The 24,730-nt window shown below is 39.0% G+C and overlaps 1 protein-coding gene across 3 annotated transcripts; it reads left to right on the top strand.

The window, feature by feature from the left end:
* Positions 1-1,979: 1,979 nt before the first annotated feature.
* On the top strand, positions 1,980-24,134 carry STARD7 (StAR related lipid transfer domain containing 7). 3 transcript variants are annotated; one of them, XM_069075609.1, is made up of 9 exons: positions 1,982-2,950; positions 3,277-3,471; positions 12,614-12,822; positions 13,167-13,216; positions 14,599-14,709; positions 14,789-14,871; positions 15,896-15,995; positions 19,524-19,608; positions 20,890-24,134. In XM_069075609.1, the coding sequence occupies exons 2-9, from the start codon at positions 3,407-3,409 to the stop codon at positions 21,072-21,074; spliced, it is 888 nt and encodes a 295-aa protein (XP_068931710.1). In that variant the 5' UTR covers positions 1,982-2,950; positions 3,277-3,406; the 3' UTR covers positions 21,075-24,134. The 3 variants fall into 3 exon arrangements, with proteins under 3 accessions (XP_068931708.1, XP_068931710.1, XP_068931709.1); XM_069075608.1 differs by having other exon boundaries at positions 1,982-2,965; XM_069075607.1 differs by having other exon boundaries at positions 1,980-3,471.
* Positions 24,135-24,730: the final 596 nt, after the last annotated feature.

The raw sequence follows: 24,730 nt of genomic DNA, 5'->3' as shown, positions 1-24,730 counted from the left end.
ATAATTATTACTAATGAGACTCTAATTTTGTTAGATAATATACATTATTCATTAGGTCCATTATGCAAGTGCAGTACAACCTCAGAATACTGAACCCCCTTTCAGTCTAAGCTAGATACACTCTTATCTGGGCCTGAGTGCCCCAAGGCCACTGTCTTGTTTCCTGATTGGTCAAATCCACGTGCTGTTGCCAGCTCCTTCCATTCTACATTATTTCATTTTAGTATTATCTAGGAGTTTTCTGGAAACTAGAGACTTAACTTCCTCCCAAGGTTATTGCCTTAAGTCTTCCCAAGGCTACTGTCTGGTACTTTTTATCAGTAGTCTTGTTCAGCAATTCTTGCAGTTCTATAGAAACTTAACTCTTTTTTGGTAAGGTGGATGAGAAGGGCTGACTAGAATAGAGCAACTATACAGAAAGATTTCTAAAGTTTCAGTCACATAATTTTTAGAAAATGGAAACTTAGGCCTAAGGCCTAAGGACTTACTTTAGCAGATAGTCTCTGACAAACCACACTTTTACCTTTCCCATACAAAGGGGTGAAACTTACAAGACTTGGCAACTGACTTGGATTTGAGGAATGAGAGTGGAAGATGTCTCTCCCAGGAAACTAAAATAATGATGGTGCCTTCCACAGAAATAAGGAATTGTCAGGCACATTTGTTGTTTAGTCATTTCATTCATGTCTGACTCATTGTGACCCCATTTGGGGTTTTCTTGACAAAGATCCTGGAGCAGTTTGCCATTTCCTTCTCCACCTCATTTTACAGATGAGGAAGCTGAGGAAAACAGGGTTAAGTGACTTGCCCAGGATCACACAGCTACAAAATGTCTGAGGCCAGATTTGAATTCCGTTAGTCTTCCAGACTTCAGACCCTGTTGTCCTTCCACACCTAGCTGCTGGTCTGGCACATAGTAGGCATGTCATAAATTTTTGTTGTTTGTCCTTCCTTCTTGACATCAGGGAGGTGATGCCATGAAATGCAAATGAATTGGATTTAAGTGAAGGAGGGCTGTGCAAAGTCACCAACCTCACTTTCTCCTCTGGTGCCATGTGCATTCAGTGGCAAGATATGGATCAGGACGACTGGAGAAGGCCCTGGATGCAGTAGGAGACCATGCATGGCCTTTTTAAACTAAGGTCTTTCCCAGGTCTCACTTTGACTGAGGCAACACCCATTCAGTGATTAGGGTTAGGTAAGAAATGAGGCAGCAAATGGTCTTTTTTACCTACTCAAAAAAAAAAAATCTACCTGGGAGGAAAGACCCTAAGGGTTTCTGGCCAAGGAATGTAAAACTTAATAAATGCTTGTTAAATGAATGGAGGAATTAGTTCAGGGGTAAAGATAATGAGTTCAATTTTTTACACATTAAATTAGAGATGTCTGGTACATCTTGGTGGAGATTGAGAGGCTGGAGCTCAGGAGAGAGGTGTGGCTGAATAGGTGAATTTGGGGATCATCTGCATAATGATGATGGTGGAATCCATAAGAGTTGATGAAATCATCAAGAGTCAGGATTTGCACCCAGGAACGGGGGTCTTAGGACCCTTCTCTTGTTCCTCCTGCCCTAGCGCCTCCAAGTGATGACGTCACCAAGTTCTGGAGTAGTCGCACCAGTGCCATTGAAGAGAACAGGTAAACAGGGATTTGTCTAGGGATTGGGGTATCTTTCCTAACCTGCCGTGGTTCGGGAATAGTCTTCCGTTCCACGAGCACTTGAAAACAAAACAGTCACTGTCGCAGGCATTTTCATAGACAGCTGCGTGAGGAGGGCGGGGAGGGAAGGGTCCTGGGTCGTCTCTAAGACGCCCTTGACTGGTTCAGGCTGCGCGCGGGCTCCACCTACCTTGCTAGCGGATGCAGAGGCTAGACGAATCGGCTCTGGGCTGCATGACAAGCACTCCTCGGCGCCAGTGAGTGGTGGGAGGGCAAAGGTTACGGCCAATCAGAAGAGAGGTAGCGGCAGTCGGAGGTGGGAGGGGGTGGGGTGGTAGGTTGCAGGGACAAGAGCTTGTGGTGGCTACTGAAGAGGGGTCGGGATCTCCGCAGCGGCCTGGCCAGACTCGCCCCCAGGACAACCTGCCGGCCCCATCTCCATTTAGGCCTCTTCTGGCCCGCTGTGGACGGCGGCCTGCAGCTGTTGGTCCTGGCTCCTTCGGCTGCTGCGGAGAAGGAGGCCGGAGGCCTGTGCCCACGGGGGCGGGGCCGAGTCGGGCGTGTGGCGCCGGGGACCTAGACGCCGAGGCCGCGGGGGCCCAAGCGAGGGGAGCCGAGGCCTGCGGGCCCTAACGGACTGGTTACTCAGGGCCCAGTCTAACCCGTCTCGTGGGGTCCAGCCTCCACCCGAATAGCTCTCTCCTCTTTGGGACTGTCCCTCCACCACCTGCCTGACCAGTCTGGGCTTCCAGTCCAAGGTCTCCCTGCCCCTTGACTGGGGTGGCTTCCAGGGGCGGGAAGTCACGCGTGTCCCTCAGGCCTGGGCCGCATGAAGCTTCCCAGTCACCCTCACTGCCTCCCTCGGGGCCCGCCTTCCTCCTTTTTTTCTTCCATCTCTTCCCTCCCCGCACCCCCAAGGGGTTTCTCAGCAGCGACCCCTAATTGGCTGCCATTAGATTGATTCCTTCGTTTCCCAGGACGCTTCCAGCCACACAGGGCAAAATTCAGGCCTGCTGAGAAGTTCTACGTCAGCTCTTGTGTAAAGCGGGGAGCTGGCCAACCACTTTGACACCCTTAACCCCTGAAACAGTCTGCCAAGTTACCTTTTTGCTCCTGGGATCTTCCTGTTCCTCTCCGTTAGTGATTTGGGGCGGTTGTTTGGGGCCCAGTTGTGTAGAGAGAGAGTAGAATTTTCTCCCCAGAAGCTAAAAGTCCAGTCACTATATTTGTAAATCAAATGCTGAAACAGAGGGGCAGCCCTGGACTTGATGGTTTGAGAAAGAGGCTCGTGGTGAGTCCCAGCTTTGTAAGTGACTTGCTTTGACTAATCCTTTCCGTGGGAGGGAGTCGAGGGGGACAGACTGGTCGGACCGACTTAGCAGGAATGTTCCACTCACTGCAGAGGAGGTCGCCCTCCAGTGTTTATTCCTACTGTGTGAGCTCCGCACGCTTTGCCAGCTTTGCGGATGGGAGTCTGGGCTGGGGGCGTCAGGTGAGCTCCCTCAAGGGCAGGGTACAGCAGGCTCTGAGTTGGTTCCAGAAGGAGATTGAAAGAGGCCCTAGGCAGAATAAGAGCCTGCTCTCGATTTTAGCTAACCAGTGTAGCTATGTTACCAGCTTGAGGGTCCGCCGTGCCCAGCAGATCGGCCAGCTCTACAGCAACATCTACCCGGAGAGGACGCGCTGGAGCCTTTTCAGCAGACTTTGGCGCAAGTTTCACAGCCACCACGGGAATGCCTGTAAACTAATGGCTGCTTTAACTGGAATCTTCGTGTGGGAGGAGGAGAGGATCAAAGAAGAGGAGCTACAGAGGTGAGGGTCTTGGTTTCTGATGTGAAATTTTAGTTCTTGGTGGTTGTTGAGTGGGACGTTGATGGGTCTGTTGCCTCATAGTTCCTACTTTACCGGTGTGCTAATCTCTGTAGCAGTAAACAGTTTTGGCAAAAGTAATTTTTTTGCTTCCTATAATTTTTAAGTTCCTTCTTGTAAGTTAGGAATAGGAGGCATATTTATCCTGTGGGGACCTAGGATGCAAAGACTAGTCAAATTAGATTTCTTTTTTTGTGCTGGAAACATTCATGCGATTGTTAATCTTCAATCTGCACTTCAAAACAGGTTAATTAAAACCTCCAATCTAAGGGCAGGTCTGCCTTGAAGGAAAAACAAAACAAAACTTAAGGCTAAAAAAAACTGGAGTTTGTCAGAAAGCAGTATCAAAGCATTCTACTTTTATAGAAAAAATTGAAGTCAGAATAGGAATTTCCTTCCAATGTGAATTAGCAGAAATTGATGAGATTTCAAGCTCTGAAAATCAACTCACACTTGTGCTAAATAAGCTAGGACTTTATGATTGTTGAATATCATCAGTGCTAGCTAGCTCCAGTACTGCATCTCCCTTATGATTAGTTTTCCTAGGAGATCTGCAGGAATCCTTGTTAGGGTCCTCTTTTCACCTAGACATACAAAAAAGTGCACCAGCCTCCCCGTGGTTTCCTTCATTTGTTTGCTGATTCTTGAAATTCCTCTAATAGGGATAGATTTTCATTTCTACAGTTAAGGATAAGACTTAAAATGTAAATACCTCTTCCAGCAGTAACTAGGTATGTGTATATGAAGTGGCAACCATTGCTTGTGTTGGCAGAGATATGGCCATTTGGTGTATTTTATCAACCCCTCCCCTTTGGATAGAGTGAAACCATGTTTTGGATACACTTTGGCCCTAATCCATTTTTACTGGCTTTGGGATTTGTTTTTCCTAACAAAGGCTACCCAGAGCACTTTTTTTAAATGCCTAAACTCAAATCTGGAAGAATTGCTTTACTGTGTTTCTCATGAATATTCTTATAAAATCATGTTAAATTTCACACACCCAAAATTTGGTCTTCATTCTACAGCCCTCTAGATGTAAGAACATAAGGAAAATTGTTAGCTTGATAAGATAATAAATTTGAGTGAAATTTTTTCCATGAAGAATTTGGTTGTACAGTGGTATTCTGCGTCTCTGTAATTGTTAACTTATGGTTTTGATGTTTTGTTAAGTAAAATACTCTAAAGACAGGTTGATTTTCTTTCCTTGGTGTTGAATATTATTCACCCTTAATAAATACATGTTGATTGATTCCATCTGCTTTGAAATAAGCACTTACAGGGATTATCAAACCAGCTTACTAGGGATTTTTATTTCCCAGAATGTTTTTGGGCTTACTTAAATAACGAAAGTACTGATTTTTTTTTTTTTTAGTAATGAACCACTTCATATACAACTCTTACGTGTTTCCTATGGAATTTTTATTCTTAGAGGGCAGTATACTTGCTGCTATGGAATAAAACCATTAATTTTATGTGGTTCCTAAATCTCAGTGATGACACAGCAGGCATTTTAAATTGAATATACATGCTAAACTGTCTTGTATTACATCACTATTGTTTTCTACTCAGAATGAAGGTCCCTTATCCCTGTAATAGAAGAGTATTGACACTTTCTATTCTAAGTAATTACCTCTAGAGAGCTTAAAGGACTTTACTAACACTATCTTATTAATTTTAGCAGCATCAAGAGAACCTGAGAGAGGAAGGAACTTGTACAAGGTCACTTTGTGAGTCATTGCTGGGGCCAAAAGTTTATAGCTCCTATCTCTTGACTTTTAACCTGGAACTAAGCCTCTTTGTCTGTATTTTTTTTTAAATAAATTTTGATTATTTTTGTTGCTGTCTGGGCTTTCAAAATAATGACCTGTGAGTCTAGTGCTCTTAAGGGAAAATAAAATATTTTTACTTATCTCCTTGTAACTTTGAAAAAATAAAAAACCAAAACCCAGCAGTAGGAGAGGAAGGAAATTAAGAAATATACACAGTGTGTTGTACAGATATGGGAAGAAACTATGAATATTTTATTAGGCTCTTGCTTTAATTCATACCAGAAACAAATATGTTTACAGATTGGAAGTTTAGTGGAGAACATTGTCTTTCTTACCCATTTCTAAACCCAACCCAGGAAATCGAGTACTTTAATATTTCAGTATGATATTTATTAGAGTGCACTTAAATAAAATCCTTTTGGCTTACTGGTGAGGAAGAAAATGACTTTCTTCTGTCATTGAGATTAAAGCTTCTTTTGTATAAGAGGCTCCTGCATTAAGGCCACCAGTTCAGGTTATATTCCTGATGGCTTTGTTCCATATTATCAAAACTAGGTAAAAGTTGGCCTGAGATTTTTTAGTTTTTTTCTCCATTCTACTGTAAAGCAACTAAATGAATTGGCCCATAAATGTGAATCTTTAGTGTTTCGTGTTACTACTTGAAAATTGCTAACTATGATGATAGTTTGGAAAGCCGAGGTGGAAATTATATGAAACCAAGTTAGCAAGGCTTCTAAGGATAAAAATCACAGTCTCTGAGTTAAAAGGGATCTTAAAGACCATCTTGTCTAAACTTCTTAAAAAAGAAGCTCTTCAACAAGATCCTTTAGAAATAGGCTTCCAGTCTTCAGCTGAAGGCTTTGAGGAAGAAGAATCTACTATGAAAGAATGAAAAAGTATTTATGAAGTGTTTTCTACAGGCATAATGCTGGAAATACAATCAGAAAATGCTGCTTTCTGCTCTCAAGGAGCTCACATTTTAAGGGGGCGGTGCTGGGGGCGGGTGGAGGGGGGGGAATAGAGAAGTTTCAGCTATGATTCTAATGGAAAGACCTTGTCCTTGTGGTGCACTGGCCAAGCAATGTCAATGAATTTTCTTTAATGCCATTTTTATTGATAATCATATCCATTTCTGATGTTGAACTATTTGACAGTGTTAAGAATTTTTATGGCAAGAACTGAAATTTTTTAAGTCTTCAGTATCTGTGGCTGCTTAGGAGGCAGAAGCTCCAGCATCCACAGAAGCTCTTGTCAGGTCACATTTTTACAATAATTGTATTTCACCGATGTCGAAAACATTTTGTTCCATTCTTAGATAGTTCTGTTAGAAAATCTTTATTTAACATCAGCTTAAATTTGTCTCTCTGTAACCTCTATCTCTTTCTCTTAGTAGTACTATTATACTCTGGCACCAAGCTGAACAAATTTCAGATATTTCTGTCCTCTTCAAATATTTAAGGCAGTCATCATACATCTTGCCAGGTCACTGTCCCCTGGAAATAGTACAATGATTCTTAAACATTTTTGGCCTTAGGACCCTTTTGCACAATTAAAAATTACCGAGGACCCCCAAATAGCATTTTTTATGGGTTATGTTAATATTTACCGTTTAGAAATTAAAACTATTAATTTAAAATAAAAACAATTTCATGTTAACATAAATAACATTTTTATGAACAGTAACTTCCAAAAACAAATTTAACAAGAAAATTTTGTTTTACATATTTTTGCAAATCTCTTTAATGTCTGGCTTAATAGAATGATAATATAGCATGTTATCTCATTTGAGCCTCACAACAATAATGAAAATTGGGTCTATTATTATTCCTATTTTACAGATGAGGAAATTGAGACAGATTTAAGTGACTTGCCCAGAGTCACACAGTTTACTAAGTGTCTGAAGCTGGATTTGAACTCATGTCTTCCTGGTTCCATATCTAGCACTCTGTGCATTGCACTACATAGCTTCCTAATAGAAGACTTTTGGATTCTCATATCTGCTTTTGCGTTTTATCTTTGTATTATGTTTTGTTGTAAATATATGAAGAAAATCCAGCTTCAGATGTGTAGTTAAAAAAAAGGAGGGACTTTTTAATAGGCAAATAATGTCTTTGTATTGTTTTGACCATAGTTTTGACCTCACAGATCTTCTGACAAGATTTTGGGGATCCCCATACTTTGAAAACCAGATTATACTTGGACAACCGCTCTGCTACATCTTATTCAGTGTGTTTGTTTTTAATATGGTGCCCAAAATTAAACATTCTCCAGATTGTCGTCGGATCAGGGCAGAGTACAGCAAGATTGTTACCTCCCTAGTTCTGGATACTTTGACATTTCATCAAAGCCTAAAATCAGATTAGCTTTCTTAGCTATTGTTGTAACTTTTGATTGATGTTGAATTTTCAATCGACCAAAAACCCTAGATCATTAAAAAACAATATTGGTAGTTTTTGTTTCCATATTGCTTTCATTTTCAAATATATCCTTCACCTCTCTCCTACTCAGCCATCCTTTGTAACAAAAAGGGGGGGGGAAGCAGTGCAGTAAAACTAATAAACATATCAACTGAATATAACAGTATTCTACATGTTAGCCTTCTGCTCCAAGGAGATGCACCCCAGATGATTTTCAGAAAGCAGTTGTCTACCTGTGTTATGCTTATAAAATTGCTGTTTTGAACCTAAGTGAGAATTGTGCTGTCTGTGTCACTAATAAAAAATGTTAACTCAGCATAAATAGAAGGCCAAACACAGATTTCTGGGGCACTATATTAGAGACCTTCTTTCAGGTTAACTTTTAAGCATTATTGCTACTCTTAGAGATTTGCTAAGTAGTCAGTTCTTAATCCACTGAACTGTATTATTGTCTAGCCAATATGTCCATCTTTTCCATAGCAGGAACATGAAAATTTGGGTAGATGCCTCGCTAGCATCTAGATGAACTGTTCCCATAATATTCCCCTGATTTACCAGTCTGGTAAACCCTGTTTTAGGTCAACTCCAGAAGTTGTCTTGGAAATGAAATGAAATGAGACATTGGTAGACCAACACTTTAAAAAGACATTTACTTAACAGTAACATGGAAACTATACTTATTAAGGATATAGCACTGCTTCAGCAATATGCAGCCTTCTCTGTAAGAAAACATATCTGGTCAGAGGGGCCAAGTATTAACTTGCCTGACAGTGGGATATCTGCCAAGTCTAAGGGGTCACAGAGCCTCATAAGCTGACTTTTTAGTGTCCTCTGTAAGAGAGGCTGGCCAGCTGGCACAAGCAGGCTGGCAAAACTCCCAGAGTATAGTCCATATTAAAATGTAATAAGGAAATGTTTAACAAAGTAAAATATAAAAAAATAAAAATAAAGTGCAGCATAGATGATGTTAATTTGTGGCTTTCTAAGTCATTATAATGAGATCCATAGGGATCTACAGATTCTTTGTTTTGACTTCACTGCCTTAGGTAACTAAAAAGTCTCCTTAATACCTACACATAGTTCCCTTAACCAGTCGAGGTGTAGGGACAATTTTCCTGCCTTTTAGAGAAAACTTAGCCCTTCCTGCATGGCAGAGACCCTGGTAGGTGTTTCTTGTCTGTTCCATCATATTGTGAGCTCCTCTATGGCCTGGACTGTCTTGTATCTTGGATCTAACTCCAGGCTTAGCACAGTGTCTGGCACCTAGTAGGAACTTAATACATGCTTATTGACTGACACTGTCAGCAAAGGAATGAAGTTAATCTGGTAGTACCTGTTCTTGATGATGCCATGCTGGCTTTTTCTAATGTTTAGCATTTTAAGGTTTTCAGAGTGTATTATAACACTCTCACTTGAATCTTAAAGCAACCTTGTCAGTTAGGGATGATATAGATAATATCCCGGTTTTCCAAATAAGGAAAATGAGATCTAGAGATGCTAAATGAGTTGCCTGTGGTCTCACAGCTGGTAAACCCAAGAGGTAGGATGCATCCCCAGGTCTTTCTCCACTCCAAGTCTAGTACTTTTTCCCTTTACACCACCTTGTGTTTCTTTGTTCACTTTATATTTTAAGCTATTCATTAACCATTTCTAACAGTCTGCTTTTGAATTTTGAAAGGATTTAAAGTCAAGCTCACTTGTTAGCAGCTGTTACTGGTTAGCTGTTACTGTTAGCTGTTACTATATCAATCTCAGATTAACCCAGAGATAAGTGTACAAGATTGGGAGCATGGTAGGTAGGTAGTCAGTCTGTACCATTTATTCTGTTTTGATAGTTGGATTTTTTTTTTCAGACTTTAAAATCACTTGTTACAAATTGACCTTATACTGAGATTTTAATGACTATTTCATTTAGTCTTTAGCACTGCAGGTTAAACAGTTTATTGAATTTGCTGAAGGTCACATAGGTAGTGGACTATCAACACTGTTACAAGCTGCCTCTGTTGTGAAATAGGTATTATAATTTATAATTTCTTTGTTCATGAGATAACTCATGCTACTTTACTATTAGAAAAGTTTTATAAGTGGTGTCTGACTTCTTGTGGCTGAACCTTTAGCACTTGTCAGTATTTGGTACCTCTCTTAATCCTTAACTTTGACATGGATACCCAACAATGAGCTCAGGTACTACCTCCTCATAAGACTTTTCCTGATTCTATTAGTCTTCACCCACATCACTTTGTGTTTTATACATATTCTTTATCCTTCTATGAAAATGTTGTATTCTTCCATTAAAATATAATTGCCTTGAGGAAGGAGTCATTTTGCTTTGTTCTTTGTATTCCCAGTAGCATCTGGCCCTGTGCCTATTTAAATGCTTGTTGTACCAACTAAAACATCTTTTAGGACTAAAGATGAGACCCTGAAGAAATGTTAGGCAATGAGGTGGGTTTTGGTTGTTGGGGGTTTTTTGGATGGTACTTTATAAAAATGAAATCTATATATATATATTAAGTTGATATCAAAGAACAAAAATATACTTATATAAGAAAAATTGTAAGATAAAATATTCCTAACTAGTGATTTAAATGGGATCTTTCTAATGGTTGCTTTGAATCAAGTATAGAACTATTTTAAACATATTCTGTGAAAGGGCACTCTCATGCCTTTTAAACTTTTCCCAGATAATGTTTTATTCAGTTGAATTGAAGCTTGTAGATTTTGTATCATGGTCGAAACCACATCCCAGAGAGCAAACTTTTGCTTCAAAAGTTAATTTCAAAAGATGAACCATTTGATTATATCTGTTAAAAAGCTTCTGAGGAGGGGGAAGTATCTCCTATCTCCAGTGTTCTGGTTCCAAACTACATTTAACTGTTGTTATCACATCCTCTCTGCTTGAAGGATAGAACATGATGGATATGAATTATAATTCTTTTATCTGATATAGGTATTCAGATTCAGTGCCACTATTGTAACTCTCAAACTGTGCTTGATTTTCATCTTGGACTAGGCTAGAAGCACTGAATTTTGTAAATAAAGTAAATTGCTCTTCGTTGCTGTGTCTTTGAAACCTGTTGTACTACAATTGTCTAACCCAAAGCCCTGGCCAGGAATTGAGTGGGCAAGATAGAATAAGAAAAATATCTCCTCCCTTTTATTTTTTGGGGGAGACAGTAGCACTGATGAAGTTGAATGACTTTTTAGTTCACTTAAATAACTTGTACCATGATAACAATAGGCTACTTTCTAGAGCACTGACTGCTTTATTGTGGAAGAGGGAAGGCTGATCCAAATGCTTTTCAGAAATCAAAATTCTTTTGTAGAAGTTGAAGGAAAAGATTTACTTTATAACATTTGGAGGTTTTAGTAGACAAGGAAGGACACTATTTATTACCACCCCATCCAGACAGATTGGAAATCTGTCTTTGCCCTTATGTCAGCAGCCTGCTTAAGAATACTTAGCACCACAAATGAGGCTTTGTCATGTGCAAGAATAAGGATTTGATGCTTATAATCTGAATTCTTTCTCATTGCTTCTAGTTCTAGGAATAATCATTGGTGTGAAATTAGTTTTGGAGTTAATACTGTGTTTCTGAACTTCTTTGTGTTATAGATAAATTTTAGAATTTCCAGTTTCTTCTTTATTGAGCACCAGTATGAACTGAGCACTGAATTGGCTACTATAAAGACTTAAATGGCTAGGTGTATAGTGGATAGAGTACTGGGATTTGGAGTCAAGAAGACCTGAGTTCAAATGCTGCCTCAGATGCATATTAGATGTGTGAATCTAGCCAAGTCACTTAACTTCTTTTTTTTTTTCCTTTTGGAGGGCAATTGGAGTTAAGTAACTTGCCCAAGATTACACGGCTAGTTATTTTTTGTGAGGGTATTAAGTGTCTGAGGCCGGAACTGAACTCAGGTCCTCCTGAGTCCGGGATGGCGCTTTACTCACTGGGCCATCTAGCCACCCCCTTCACTTAACTTCTTTTAACATTAGTTTTCTCATCTGTAGAATGAAGATAATGGTATTTCAAAGGATTAATGAGAGAGGATCTAATGATATGTGTGTGCACGCGTATGCGCGTGCAAAGCACTTTGCAAATCTTAAAGCACTATAAATGTTAGCTATTATTATTACTGTTATCATTAAATAGATCCTATAGTCCTTGGTGTTTATGAACATGTTTTTGGAGATTGCATTATTTTTCAGGGTGAGTATTTTAAAGTGCTTTAGTTTCCTTCAGTTTTTAGGATACTAAATATATGCTTTTTATTTAGTGCAAGGATTAAAATTCCAACTAATTTCATTTCAAAGAAGTTTGATATTTTAGTTTTATTTTATTTCAGTGGCTCTAAAAATACAGTTTTCATTTCTGAGTTGTATTTACTAGGTTTTTTGAGTGGCTTTTTGTTTGTTTTAAACTTTTGATTTTGTTCATGTGCCAGAAAAAAGAAGGAAAAAATAGGTTGAGCTTGGGTTTTAGTAACTTCTTGTAATCTGTTTTGATTCATAGTTTGATTAAATTGTTTGCTTCGTTTAGCATTTTTGTCTCACTGCCCACTTTTTTGTTGGTTTCGTTCCAGTTACTCAGTTCTTAATGACAACTTTTAAGCCCTTTGAATATATTATTGAAAGTGCTATTTCTTTTCCTCATAGGTCTACAAAGTTATTGACCCCAGTTTAAACTCTAACCTTTCTGGGATTTGAAATTATGTTTCTCAGAATGAAGATTCCGCCCCCCCCCCCCCCCCCTCCCCCCCCCCCCCCCCCCTTTATGTTCTCATGGTGTTTTTTTTTTTTTGTTTTGTTTTTTTATTTGTTTTTACTGAGATATCATTTGAATAATGATAGTGATCATAAGGTTCTGTAGCGTCTCTTATCTTTCCTTTTTTTAGATCTATTGATGAGATGAAAAGAATGGAGGAAATGTCTAGTGTGTTCCGAAGCAGTGGAGTAGAGTGCCACCTCCCTGAACCCAAACCCCAAACAGAAGAAGCTAGTGATAAAGCCACCAAAGAGCAGCCATGGGAAATGGTAATGGACAAGAAACACTTCAAACTCTGGAGGCGCCTCATCAGTGGGACTCACCTCTACCAATACAGAGGTGAATCCCAGGTTTCCTTTCTGGCTTAACATGACCCATATGCCATTGTTGGCTAGGAGTGCAGAACTCTAGCAATGTTTCATTTGTCTTTCTCACACTACTTCATTCTTACTGACTTCATTTAGATCTGCCTGTCTCTTTTCTCATATTCTCCACTTGATTATTGTCAGTCTTAAGGTTTATAAAAATGTTTCTTTTTTATAAAGAAATGCCCCCTGCCCCATTATGATTGCTAGTTTCTCCATCTGTCTTTAAGTAAATACTCAGTGATACAGTTGCACCCTAATCACAATTGAAATAGCAGTTAAGTAACGCTTGTGACACACCTTCTGTTTTCCTTTTAGTGTTTGGAACATATACCGATGTGACACCTAGACAGTTCTTCAATGTTCAGGTGGGTCAGCTTTTTTCCCCTAAAGCTTAAAGTTAACTAGTACTGCTGAGAGGGAGAAAAATTTTTTTCCAGAAAAATCTTCCTATCTGAAGAAACAATATTAATAGCAGGATGTTGAGTTGGCCATTTTTGATACAACAAAGTATTTCTGTGTGAATTTAGGCCATTTATAACCTCTCCATGTTTGTTTCCTCATTTGTCACGTGGTATAATGATTTCCTCTGTGTCTCAGATCACATGGCTCTTGGAAATATTAAGTGAGAGCATGTAATGAGGTTGATTTTTAAAAGTATGAAGTATTACAGAAGTGTACTACATTGGGATAATTGTTATTATTGTGATATAATATTGTTGAGCTCTAATTTATGGTCTTCTGAAGAGATAAAAATACAACATATGTTCAGTATAGTCAAAGAATTTTGCTAGTTCTTTGGAGTTCATTTTTATTTGGATCTGAACTGTGGCAAGATTTTTATTTTCTATTTTTTAGCTGCATGGGAAGTTGGATGGACTGAGACTGAGTGACTTTTCCTTGTAGGGCAAGTAGTCAGCTTAAGTCATTCTCTAACCTTTGTTTTCCTTCTACTTGGCTTTAGTCCCTAGTGATTAGTTTGGTTTCATAATTTATTTTCACAAAATATTGATAGATGACCTGGGAGCCATGTGAAATATCAGAATTACATGCTGTTTAGAAGTACCTGCTTAATGTACCATGCCATTCAGAACTTGTGATTGTAGTGGTCTCCCTTTTCCCTTCTATGTCCCACTTTACCTCCTCTACCTATGAGAGGCAGTGTGATATAGTGGAGAACCTGTCTGGGTTAAGATCTGCCTCTGATATTGGGCTGTATGACCTGGGCAAGTCACTTAATCATTCAGTGTTCCCCAGTTCCTTGGGGAACTTATATGCAGTTGCATCAGCAGAGGAAATTTCTGAATGGGGAGTTCCTGTACTAATGAACTCACAGATTTGGACTGAAAAAAATGACACATGAAGACAACATTAAACAGCAGCAAAACTTTATGATAGTATTCTATGAGAATTTTGTCTTAGCATTTGGGTTAGGTTGAACAGATGTGACAATTTGCCACAAAAATATTTCATGCCATATATGTGACAAAAATGAGTTATTCTGTGCTCTCCATTTTCCTCCCTTTTTAAAAAATTAATGTATGATTTTTGTTGTGGAGTACATTGTAACTTCCCTTTTGTAACATTCTCTTAATTTTTTTTTAAATTTACCACTCTTTTAGTTAATAAAAACAGAAACAGTACTTAGTGTTCCACTTTCTAGTGGCTAAGGTTTGGGAAATTTTTGAATAGAGCTTTCCAGAACTTTATTTGAGATTTCTTAGTCTCTGTATGTTCTTTCTCTCCATAGCTGGATACAGAATATAGGAAGAAGTGGGATGCTCTGGTCATCAAACTAGAAGTAATTGAGAGGGACGTGATCAGTGGCTCTGAAGTTCTTCACTGGGTGACTCATTTTCCTGTGAGCACTTTTATTTTCATTGATATTTTTACTTTAATCAGATATATCTGAAGCTGAAACTGTTTCTCTATTTCTTTAGTATCCAATGTACTCACGGGATTATGTATATGTACGGAGGTACAGTGTGGATCAGGAAAACAATGTTATGGTGTTGGTGTCACGGTGAGTATAGTTGGCAGTGGGGCAAATAATGATTTTGAGCATAACTTTAACTTAATTTTTTTTGAAGCAAGGCAATTGGGCTTAAGTGACTCACCTAGGGTTACACAGCTAGTTAGTGTCAAGTGTCTGAGACCGGATTTGAGCTGAGGTCCTTCTGACTCCAGGGTCAGTGCTCCATTCACTGCTGCCACCTAGCAACCCCAAAACCTTCACTTTTGTTGAGAGATGCATTTAAATATCCTTGGAATATTAACCTCTTCTCAGTGGATTCTATGTAGCAAATGTTCTATCTTTTTTTTTGTTGTTGTTTTGCTTTTTGGAGGGCAGTTGGGGTTAAGTGACTTGCCCAAGGTCACACGGCTAGTTTTGTGTTAAGTGTCTGAAGCCAGATTTGAACTCAGGTCCTCCTGACTCCAGGGCCAGTGCTCTATTCACTGCTCCACCTAGCCGCCCCAAATGTTCTATCTTTTTTAGGGATGATTTAAAGGGGAACAATATTCCCAATGAAAATTATTCCAGAAAGACAAGCAAATTTCTTTAGAATGATACCTTCTAATTGACCCCTGAAAGAGAAATTGTGATTGGAGGGTGGCATGGCACATTTTGGTGTCATTAAGTAGTTTATATTTTACAAAGAGGCAGCATGGTATGGTGTATAGAGGGGCTGGCTTTGGTATCATTAAGACTTACTCCTTTCACATGCTGACTTTGTGACTCTGAGCAAGTCACTTAATCTCAGTGCTTCAGGAGACTCATTGAAGACTGAATCTGCTGAGTAGGTGCAGATCTGCATTGGTAAGGGTATTTCCTTTCTGGAAGCTCACTAGACTGATGAAATCACAGGACCATTACAAAAACATTTTTTTCTTTAATATGCTGTTTTTGTTTTTAACCAAAAAACACTTCTTTCCCCCTCTGAATCATTACCCTCATGAAAATTAATATTGTTTTAATGTACATGCTGCCAAGACAAGTGATATCTGGAGTTATCATTTCATCATTCATCGTATGTTCTTTCTCACAGTGCAGTGGAACATCCTAATGTACCAGAATCTCCTGAATTTGTTAGAGTCCGATCTTATGAGTCCCAGATGGTTATCCGCCCCCACAAATCATTTGATGAGGTGAGCTTTCTTTCAGCCAAGAATGAGTGGATGATTTTTACCTCAGGGTGGAGATGAGCTGCTGTTGCAGCAGGATGGCATTGATGGAAGAGGCCCCAGAATAAGGTGGTGATTAGCAGTTGTAGGTAGTATTTTGGGACCAGCTCATGGGGTGATGGTGAGGCATTGTTATACTAATGGCCAAGTAGATGGTTTGTTGACTAGGTAGCATCCTTTCTCTAGTTACACCGGAGAATACTTTCCAAATGTAGCTGCTTTGTTCTTCTCTACAAGTGTAATATAATCATCTCTATTTACTTTTGGACATCTTTATTTACTTAGCTGAGTATCTTGAATTTTATTTATCCTTTCTGTGATTCTAATTACTCCTATTTACTCCTTGGGTTGTTTTGTTTTATTTTGTTTTTTGTTTGTTTTTTGCCTTTTGGAGGGCAGTTGGGGTTAAGTGACTTGCCCAAGGTCACACGGCTAGTTTTTGTGTTAAGTGTCTGAGGCCAGATCCGAACCCAGGTCCTCCTGACTCCGGGGCTGGTACGCTATTCACTGAGCCACCTAGCCGCCCTACTACGTGGTTTTAAAGGTGTATAAATAACTTGGGAGTATTATTTCAGTGTATTGTGTTTATCTTCAAGGAGGGCCTGTCTGGATAGTTATTAATGTTAAGGTGTCATCATTCTGCCCCTTGAATGTAAACTGTTAAAATGAACATTCAATACTCTGTTTGACATATGCTTCCTAACAGTTCTTACCTTGGAATAAAGTTTTAAATTTCATGGGAAAGTTTTAAAATTCATTTTAAGAATCTAAGACTTGACTCTTTCTCTGCAGAGTATAGGAAATGGGGGGGGGGGTATTGTAATGTGCAACTTGCAGTATTGATGAGTTACATATCTAGAGTTAAGCCAGGTATTGAGTATCTATTATATAAAATACTGTATGGATATAAAAGATGTCATAGCTCTTGTTACAAAGATATCACATTCTCCTTGAAGAGATAAGACTAGTACAGATGAGACAATTAAAGTCCTTAAGCATAGTAGACTCAGGTATGTTTTATTTTTTATTTGAGGGGCAAATATACTTGTGTGTGCTCTGTTGAAGCAGGAAAAAGCTTCATGGAGGAAATAGAAGCTGGGCCTAAAAGGCTGGGTAATGTTTTGGATAAATAGAAAAAGAAAAGTATTCCAGGTAGAAGGAACCATATGAGCAAAGACTGAGGTGAGAACGATTTCTTGGAAGGGGAGATTGAGAAAGATGACCTGTTTGGAGCAGAGGGTAGTAATGGGAAATAAAATTGAATAAGTAGAGTGAAGCCAAGTTATGGTTCTTGAAAACCAAGTAGAGAAATTTGAATATGATGCAGTAGGAAGCTGCTGTAAGCTCTTCATTAAGGGATTGGCATAATAAGAATGGCATAAGCTTATAGCAGGATGAATTAGTTGGTAAGAGAGAGAAAGTAGGTAACTATTGTAGCAGTATTGTGATCAGAGCTTGGACTGTGGTATTAGGATCTAGGTAGTAGTTGAAAGAATAAATAATGGAAACATTTCATAGAGATAAATGGTAAGCTGTAGTGATGGGTTGCATATCGGGGGTGAAAGAAAAGATACAGAGATGACTAAGGTTTCTAGTCTTAAAAATTAGAAGAATAGGGGTATTACCGACCCTCCTTATACATTGGAGGTGGGAAACTAGTTTTGGGGGAAAGACTTAGAAGTTTGGTTGTGGACATGTTGAACTTGAGGTAATGGGACATTCTAGGTAGACTTAGCCTTGTAGAGCATGGACAGTATAACCCTAGATTACAAGTAGTCATTCAGAAAATCCAGTATTATTTGGGAATGAGCTGTATAAAAAGGATAGTTGAAATCTTGAGAGTAGATCACTTACCTGAGAAAATAGGTATTGAGAATAAGCAGATAGCTAAGATGTAAGCTTAGGGACTGTCCACAGATGGTTCTGCAGAGAAGGAAGAGGGACAGCGAAATATACAAAAGAGAACCTGGAAAGCATAATTTACAGAAACCAGTGGAAGGAGAGAGTTCCAAGAATGATGGCTAGTATTCAGTTATCAAATGACCTAGAAGTTGAGGTGAAAGAGAACTGAGAAAACCCCACAGCATTTTGTGAGAAGGTAGTCACTGGAAAGTATTTTAAGAGAAGTTTTCTGTAGTATGGTGGGTACAGAGGCCAGGTTGCAGGGAATTCAGATGCTAATGCTTGGTATAGAAGTAAAAGCCATGGGTATAGACACCTTCATGAATTTCAACAGGGAAGGGAAGTGAGAGGGGATGGTACCTAGAAAGAGTAATTGATGTAGAATTTCTTGTGTTTTTGTTTTAAGAGGCCTGAACTTATATGAAAACATCTCTTGAAGGGGAGGGAATAAATGCTAGAAATGGAAGATGATTTAAACAATCATTAATATATTTTATTTTTACATCTCTTCAACTTCTGAATAGTGAGGAAAACTCCCCCTACCAATGCATGTTGGTACCTTCTCTGCAACTTAAAATAGCCTAGAACAGTGAGGGGTTAAGTGTCTTGCCTAGAGTCACACTTGTGTCAGAAGTAACACTTGAACTTTTCCTCATCTTCCTGACTGAAGCCAGATCTCTGCCTTGTCACAAAAATAGTAACAAAGCTTTTAATTTATTTCATTAAACATGGGACCATAATTCTCCCTTTTAAAAAAATAATTTTTATTCATATTTCCTTTTTTACATCACTTATATTTCCCACTGTATTCCCTCCCCCCCACCTCTGAAAGAGCTATTCCTTGTAATAAAGTATGAAGAAAGAAAGAAAGAAAAATTCTGTAAAACTAAACAGTATATTGAAAAAGTCTGAGGTGTTATACAGGATCCCACTCTCATAATCCCTCACTTCTTCAAAGTATCAGGGTGAAGCATCATCACCTAAATAATTTATCCATTTCTAAAACAATTAAACATTGTTTTCTTGGTTCTCTTTACTTCATATATAAGATGATAAAAGCTTCCCCATTTTTCTCTGAATTCTTCATAATTGTTTCTTACAATACAGTAATAGTCTGTTACATTCAAGTACCACTGTTATTTTAGCCATTCCTTAACCAATGGGTACTTTGTTTCTAATTCTTTGCTACCATAAAAAAAGGTGCTGTAATTCACATTTTACTATACATATGACCTTTCTTTGTCTTTGACTTCCTTGAGATACATGCCTAGTAGTGTATCAAACTGTTTTTTAATAAAAGAAATTTTTCTTAAAACACAGGATGCCTGGGCACTCTGGGAATCACTATTCTAAATGATAAGCCTTCATTTTTTTCCCTTTATGCATTGGTACCACCTTCCCTATTCGCTTATTGATTATCATCACAAGACAGACCTTTGTCTAAGCTGCCAACATTGACCACTGGAGATAAGTTATATCTGTGACTGATGTACTCTCCAGAAATAGGACCTAGTTACTTTTTGGAGTTGATTTGGGAAGTTATGATGAATGACACAAAGTCCCTTATCCTACTCTATTGTCCTTTTCCAGAATGGCTTTGACTATTTGCTAACATACAGTGACAATCCCCAAACTGTGTTTCCTCGTTACTGCGTCAGCTGGATGGTCTCCAGTGGTGAGTATTCATTCCTTGTATGTCTGGGAATGTAACCTCAGTTGAGCATGTTGTGGGTTGTATACCTGAACATTAGGGATATTCTCGTTCTTTCTTTCTTTTTTTTTTTTAAGCAATTGGGGTTAAGTAACTTGCTCAAGGTTACCCAGCCAGGTGTTTCTGGGTGGGTGCTAAGTGTCTGAGCCCAGATTCGATCCCCCAGATCATCCTGACTCTGGGGCTTGGTGCTCTTACTCACTGTGCTACCTGGCCGCCCCTTCTCATTATTTCTTAATACATCAAGGGCAGTTTGGTGAGGATTAAATCTTTACTGACTTAAAAATGAATTTGATTACTATAACAGTATGGACAATCTTAAAAGACCAGTGATGCTTCCATTAAGTAATGAAGAAATTATGATATAAAAAAACCTGAAGTATTAGCTTGTTGTTCAGGAAAATGTTTTAAGGAGAATCATTGCCATTTATTGAGGGACCTTGTACATGGACCCCATAATAGTCATATAGATGTGTATATGTGTGTGAGTGAGTGATGGGGGTAGGGGTGAGGGGTTGGCACAAAGAATCAGGATTAAATGAATTTGCCCAGGGTCACCCTGCTAGCAAGTATCTAAGGCCAGATTTGAGCTCCAGTCCTCTTGACTCCAGGGCTGGTGTTCTATCTGTTGTGTCATCTAGCTTCCCCCATTTATATTTCTTAGACAATATTGAAGGAAGCAAGATATGGTGGGGAAGATGTGCTTGTCAGGGAGACAGAGTTACCCTGGAAAGGTGCTACCAAAGTTTCATGTCATAGCATTCATCTTGTTTCTCTTTCTTTCTAATTTCTTCTATTTCGGATTGTTCTCATGTCACTTTCTTCTTTTCTAATATCAGCAAGTAAATTTTCTAACCTCTTCTGGGTAAGGGAGAGAGGTAGAAAAGAATATGGGTAGAGATGAAACTTCACCAGTTGGTGCATTTTTAGATACAGAGATGTGACCTGGGCTGAGCATCCTTACCTTGAAAAGGGCTTTCAAGACCAGAAGAACTATATCTTTGGGTCTTCTCAGAGAAGATAGTTATCGGTGTATGCAGGAATCCTATCTCCTTTTCATCTTCCTTGCCCACCTGACTGCTTGTGACCCCTTTTAAAACCATGAGATACCTTCATCCCTAACATGTTCCATAAGTTAACTGTCACAATTGTGATCTCAGAGAGGGATGGATTCTTGCTCTTAATGATACAAGTGTCTCCTGACTTTTCTATGTCACTAATGTACATCTTCCCTCTCTCCGATAGGCATGCCAGATTTCCTGGAGAAGCTACATATGGCCACCCTGAAAGCCAAGAACATGGAAATCAAAGTGAAGGACTACATCTCAGCCAAGCCCTTGGATGTTGGCAGTGAGGCCAAGGCAGCCACTCAGACCCCAGATCGGAAGAGTGAGGGCAGCTGTGGCCCTCCTCGCATTGAATATGCTTAAAGGGAATCAGGGTGGGGGGGAGAAGTTGTTTCATACCTACCTTGGACCTTTAACCCCCTGCTGCAGAACAGGGAAAAGTCAGGTATATTGGAAGAAGTCTGCTTTACTCACAAAGACAAGATAGCTTGAAAACTGGAGTCTTAATTCTCCTGGCCCTGTCTTCTTTCAGTGCTTTTGTCATCCTTTTGTCAGAGCATTTGAGAAGATGGCATCTCTCCTGGGAAGATGTTATGTTCCTGGCCCAAGAATTTTAAATTCATTGTTTCACTGAGGTTCTCTGGGACAGATTTCTTATACCTCTCTAAGGAGGAGAGCACTTCTGTTTGTCCTCTTGGAACATTTTCCTCATGCCTGGATTTTACTTTGTGCCATCAGTTCTTCAGTGACTTGCATTTCATTCACTTCCTGAAGACTCCACCTAAAAAGACTGGGTTTTTTTTCATCAATTTTTGGGGGAAAGGGATATTGAGAAATCTCTTGGCAGTAGGTCTTTGTATGTGCTGACTATAAATGAAACAGTCCTATGTGGCCCAAGTGCCTTCTCTTGCTCTTTGTCTATTTAAGAACAACATGAAAGCTATGCCAAGAAATGCCCTTCCTCCACCCAGAAAGTGTCATTCTTCCCTGTGAGATTCCATTTTAATTGTACTTAATACCTTTGCTGCCATGTCTGGTTGGACTATGTCTTCTTGCCCATCATCTCCTTTTCATCCTCCCCTACACAGGGCCACCAGTAAAGGAAGCCCTTGTAGACAATAATATATTAACAGTATTCAGGTATGATCAGGCGAGATGATGGTAAGGCAACTTACTGAAAATATTGAATTAAACCTTAATTTTTATTTTGTGTTAATTTTTGATGGAGAAAGTGGAATAGGGAATCACATAGTTGTTAACTAGTTTTGAGGATTTCTCCTTAGCCTAGCTGCAAAAGATTCCTCCTTAAACTCACTGCAAAGAAAATGCCAAATTTGTCAGTCCTCTTGGTTTGACTTAAGTCAAACTTATTTCTGGATGTTCATAAGGTTTATGTAGACCCTCTTCCTGTGATGAAGCTTAGGCATGAAGTCACAATGGAGATATTCTCCAGGGACTTAATCTTCAGTTCCCAGTTGGGAAGAGAACACAGAGGGAAGGGAAAATAATTTACTTCCCATAGAGTTTTCAGAATCGCAAGCTCAGGTAAGATATTTAGAATGAAAAGCCCTAGCCATAACCATAATTGCCATTGTTAAGAAATGCTGGCCAAGCTACTTATATACCTGTTCATCTGAACATTTTGCCTAGCATTGAAGCCAGGGGAGGAATAAAACTTAAAGAGATGCCTCATTCCTTTACTTTTCCTCAATCACTGCAGTTTGACAAAACCTCTCCCATCACCTCTCTTTCTACTTGTTGCATTGAAATGCTACTAGCTTTTATTGTGTGATTGACTTGAATTTTGTTGGAATGTCTTCTCTCTGGCCAGGTATATTAACCAGTATGGCCAGAGAAAGGTCCAGCTGGAACGCTGACAGTATCTGCAGAGTGGGATGAATGAATTACTTGGGTTTATTAGGTTTTGATTATGACTAGAGTGCCTTGCTCTGGATGGGTACATTAGCTATAATGACTGTGAAAGGATCCTGCCTGAAGTCAAGTGTTCTATCTCCAGATTTAGATATGTTCTGATTTATAAGGTATAGAGTAGTAAGGGTGGTCTTATCTGGCCTCAGTTATTATGACAAAACTGCAGTCCGTAAGGTGGTAGGTGATTTTGAAGTCTCCCTTGTCATCGAAAGTTAGGTGGGAAATTTCTATTTGCCATCCCTGATGCCCAGTTTCTATCATGGGAGAAGGGATCTAGCCCTAAAAGTAATTTCAATCACCTTATAGCCCCCTGCTGTCTTTTTGGTGGGGTGCCAAGGTAGTGATCCTATCAACACTTTTCTTAGCATCTATTCAGATGATAGGACACAGAGGTATACTGAAGAGCCCAAAATCCTTTTCATTGATCCTTCTTTCCTCATTTCAGGATGTGACAAAATCAGGGAACAGTTATTGGGTTCCATTAGTATTCATTACCTACAGGAGTTACTGTATGTATAAAGAGAGCAGTTACAAAGGTGCTTAGGGTACTTGGGATGTTCCGTGTGATTCCATGTTCTGATTAGTGGCACTGGGTTATGTCAGTGTAGTAGTTACTTTTGGTATTGTAATAATTTCACTAATAACTGGTATTTTTATCAAAAGTGTGAATAAATATACCGATTGGTATGAAACAGTGTTTGTCTTTGGAAGAGTGATGGTGGGGAAACTTTTCAATGTTGGAACTGTCTTTTCCTTCCTTGTTATAATTGAAAAGAGGAGTATTTCTGCTTGAAGCAGGGGCATAGCCCCTTTATTTTCTACATTTGGGTGTGGGGACAAAAATAGCTTGTTCTTTTTCAGTATATATTGGCTTATACTTAGAGCTGAACTTTCATGCCTGAATTCTAATCCCTCCCTTTGGTCAACCAGCATGGCAACCAAAAATAAATCACCCATTTCTACTTCCTTGTCTTGATAATTGCTGTGAACCTTTTCCATTAAAGATATGTCATTTTGGAAGAAATCATGCAGGATTTATGTTAATGACAAAGATAACAGTTCCCAGAGCAAAAGTAGTGGGAGGTTTAAGGTTGTTGTGAAAGAGTCCTAAAGAATTCTAGATGTAGGTTGGGGCAAGCTTATCTGGAAAACATTTTCCTATGGTGGAGGGAAATGTGATTGAATTTTACCATAGGATGCAAGAATTGAAAGAATATACCAGTTAAGTTGCAGGTACTTCACCTTTTGGTTTCTTTTTTGGTTTTTTGGTTCCCCATTGTAGATTGGGGAAGTTATAACAGGAATTGATAAAATTTAGAACTGTTTTAGTTGGGGTTCAGGATCTTCTCTTCATCCCATTAATCTTGATGCTTATTTTTTTGAAAAAATCATGCAGTTAAGCACCTACTATGTGTTTCAGTGCTTATGTTTTAATGAATTTAGCATTAAGAGCTTTGTATCTTTGATATTTAATAAATTTGATATACTTCATATATGTGAGGGCCCTTCTTCAGTCTCCACAGTGCCTCTGAAAATCAAAGCTGTGAATGGCTAAGGGAAGAACTTAAGTAGACAGAATTTACGCTTGTGTTCCTAGGCTCAGAAGGGACCTTGCAGATTATTGTATGGTCTAATCTTTTTTTTACAAGTGAGGAAACTAGAGGCTTAAGTGATAAGCCTGAGGTCAGAGGTAATAAATAGCAGAGCTAGTATTTGAACCCAGGTCTGACTTCAAAGTCTCTTCTGCCTTTTCAGTGCTTTTCTCCCCACTCCCATCCCCCTCGGTTCTTGTGACTTTTATTACAACCTGTCCCCATTAAGGACCTTGAAAAGAACTGCTTGTTCTGTGGCCTAGGGAGATACTATGAGTTAGATAAAAATATGGTCTTAGATTTCATTAATTTGTTTTTAGTAGCCTACCATGCTTCACTTAGATCAATTAGGTCAGCTAAAACCTTCAGGTTTTCCTTAAATAAATTTAAGACAGTTGTTCTGTATCTTATATTTCATATAATTGGTTGTCTTATTTGTTTTTTGTTTTTTTTTTTTTTTTTTGCTTTTTGGAGGGGGGAAGGCTGGGCAATTGG

This window comes from Petaurus breviceps, unplaced genomic scaffold (genome assembly GCF_028583685.1).
Source record: "Petaurus breviceps papuanus isolate PSGF00001 unplaced genomic scaffold, PetGlider_PUasm1.0 90919, whole genome shotgun sequence".
Classification (NCBI taxonomy): domain Eukaryota; kingdom Metazoa; phylum Chordata; class Mammalia; order Diprotodontia; family Petauridae; genus Petaurus; species Petaurus breviceps.
The sequence above is the reverse complement of the archived record's forward strand: the minus strand, read 5'-3'. Positions and strand labels throughout refer to the sequence as shown.

Coding starts and splice junctions, on each gene's coding strand:
- STARD7 (XM_069075607.1), top strand. CDS start 3,044: ATGTTCCACTCACTGCAGAGGAGGTCGCCCTCCAGTGTTTATTCCTAC. Junction 12,823..13,166: donor TCACCTCTACCAATACAGAG/GTGAATCCCAGG, acceptor TTTTCCTTTTAG/TGTTTGGAACATATACCGAT. Junction 14,710..14,788: donor ACTGGGTGACTCATTTTCCT/GTGAGCACTTTT, acceptor CTATTTCTTTAG/TATCCAATGTACTCACGGGA.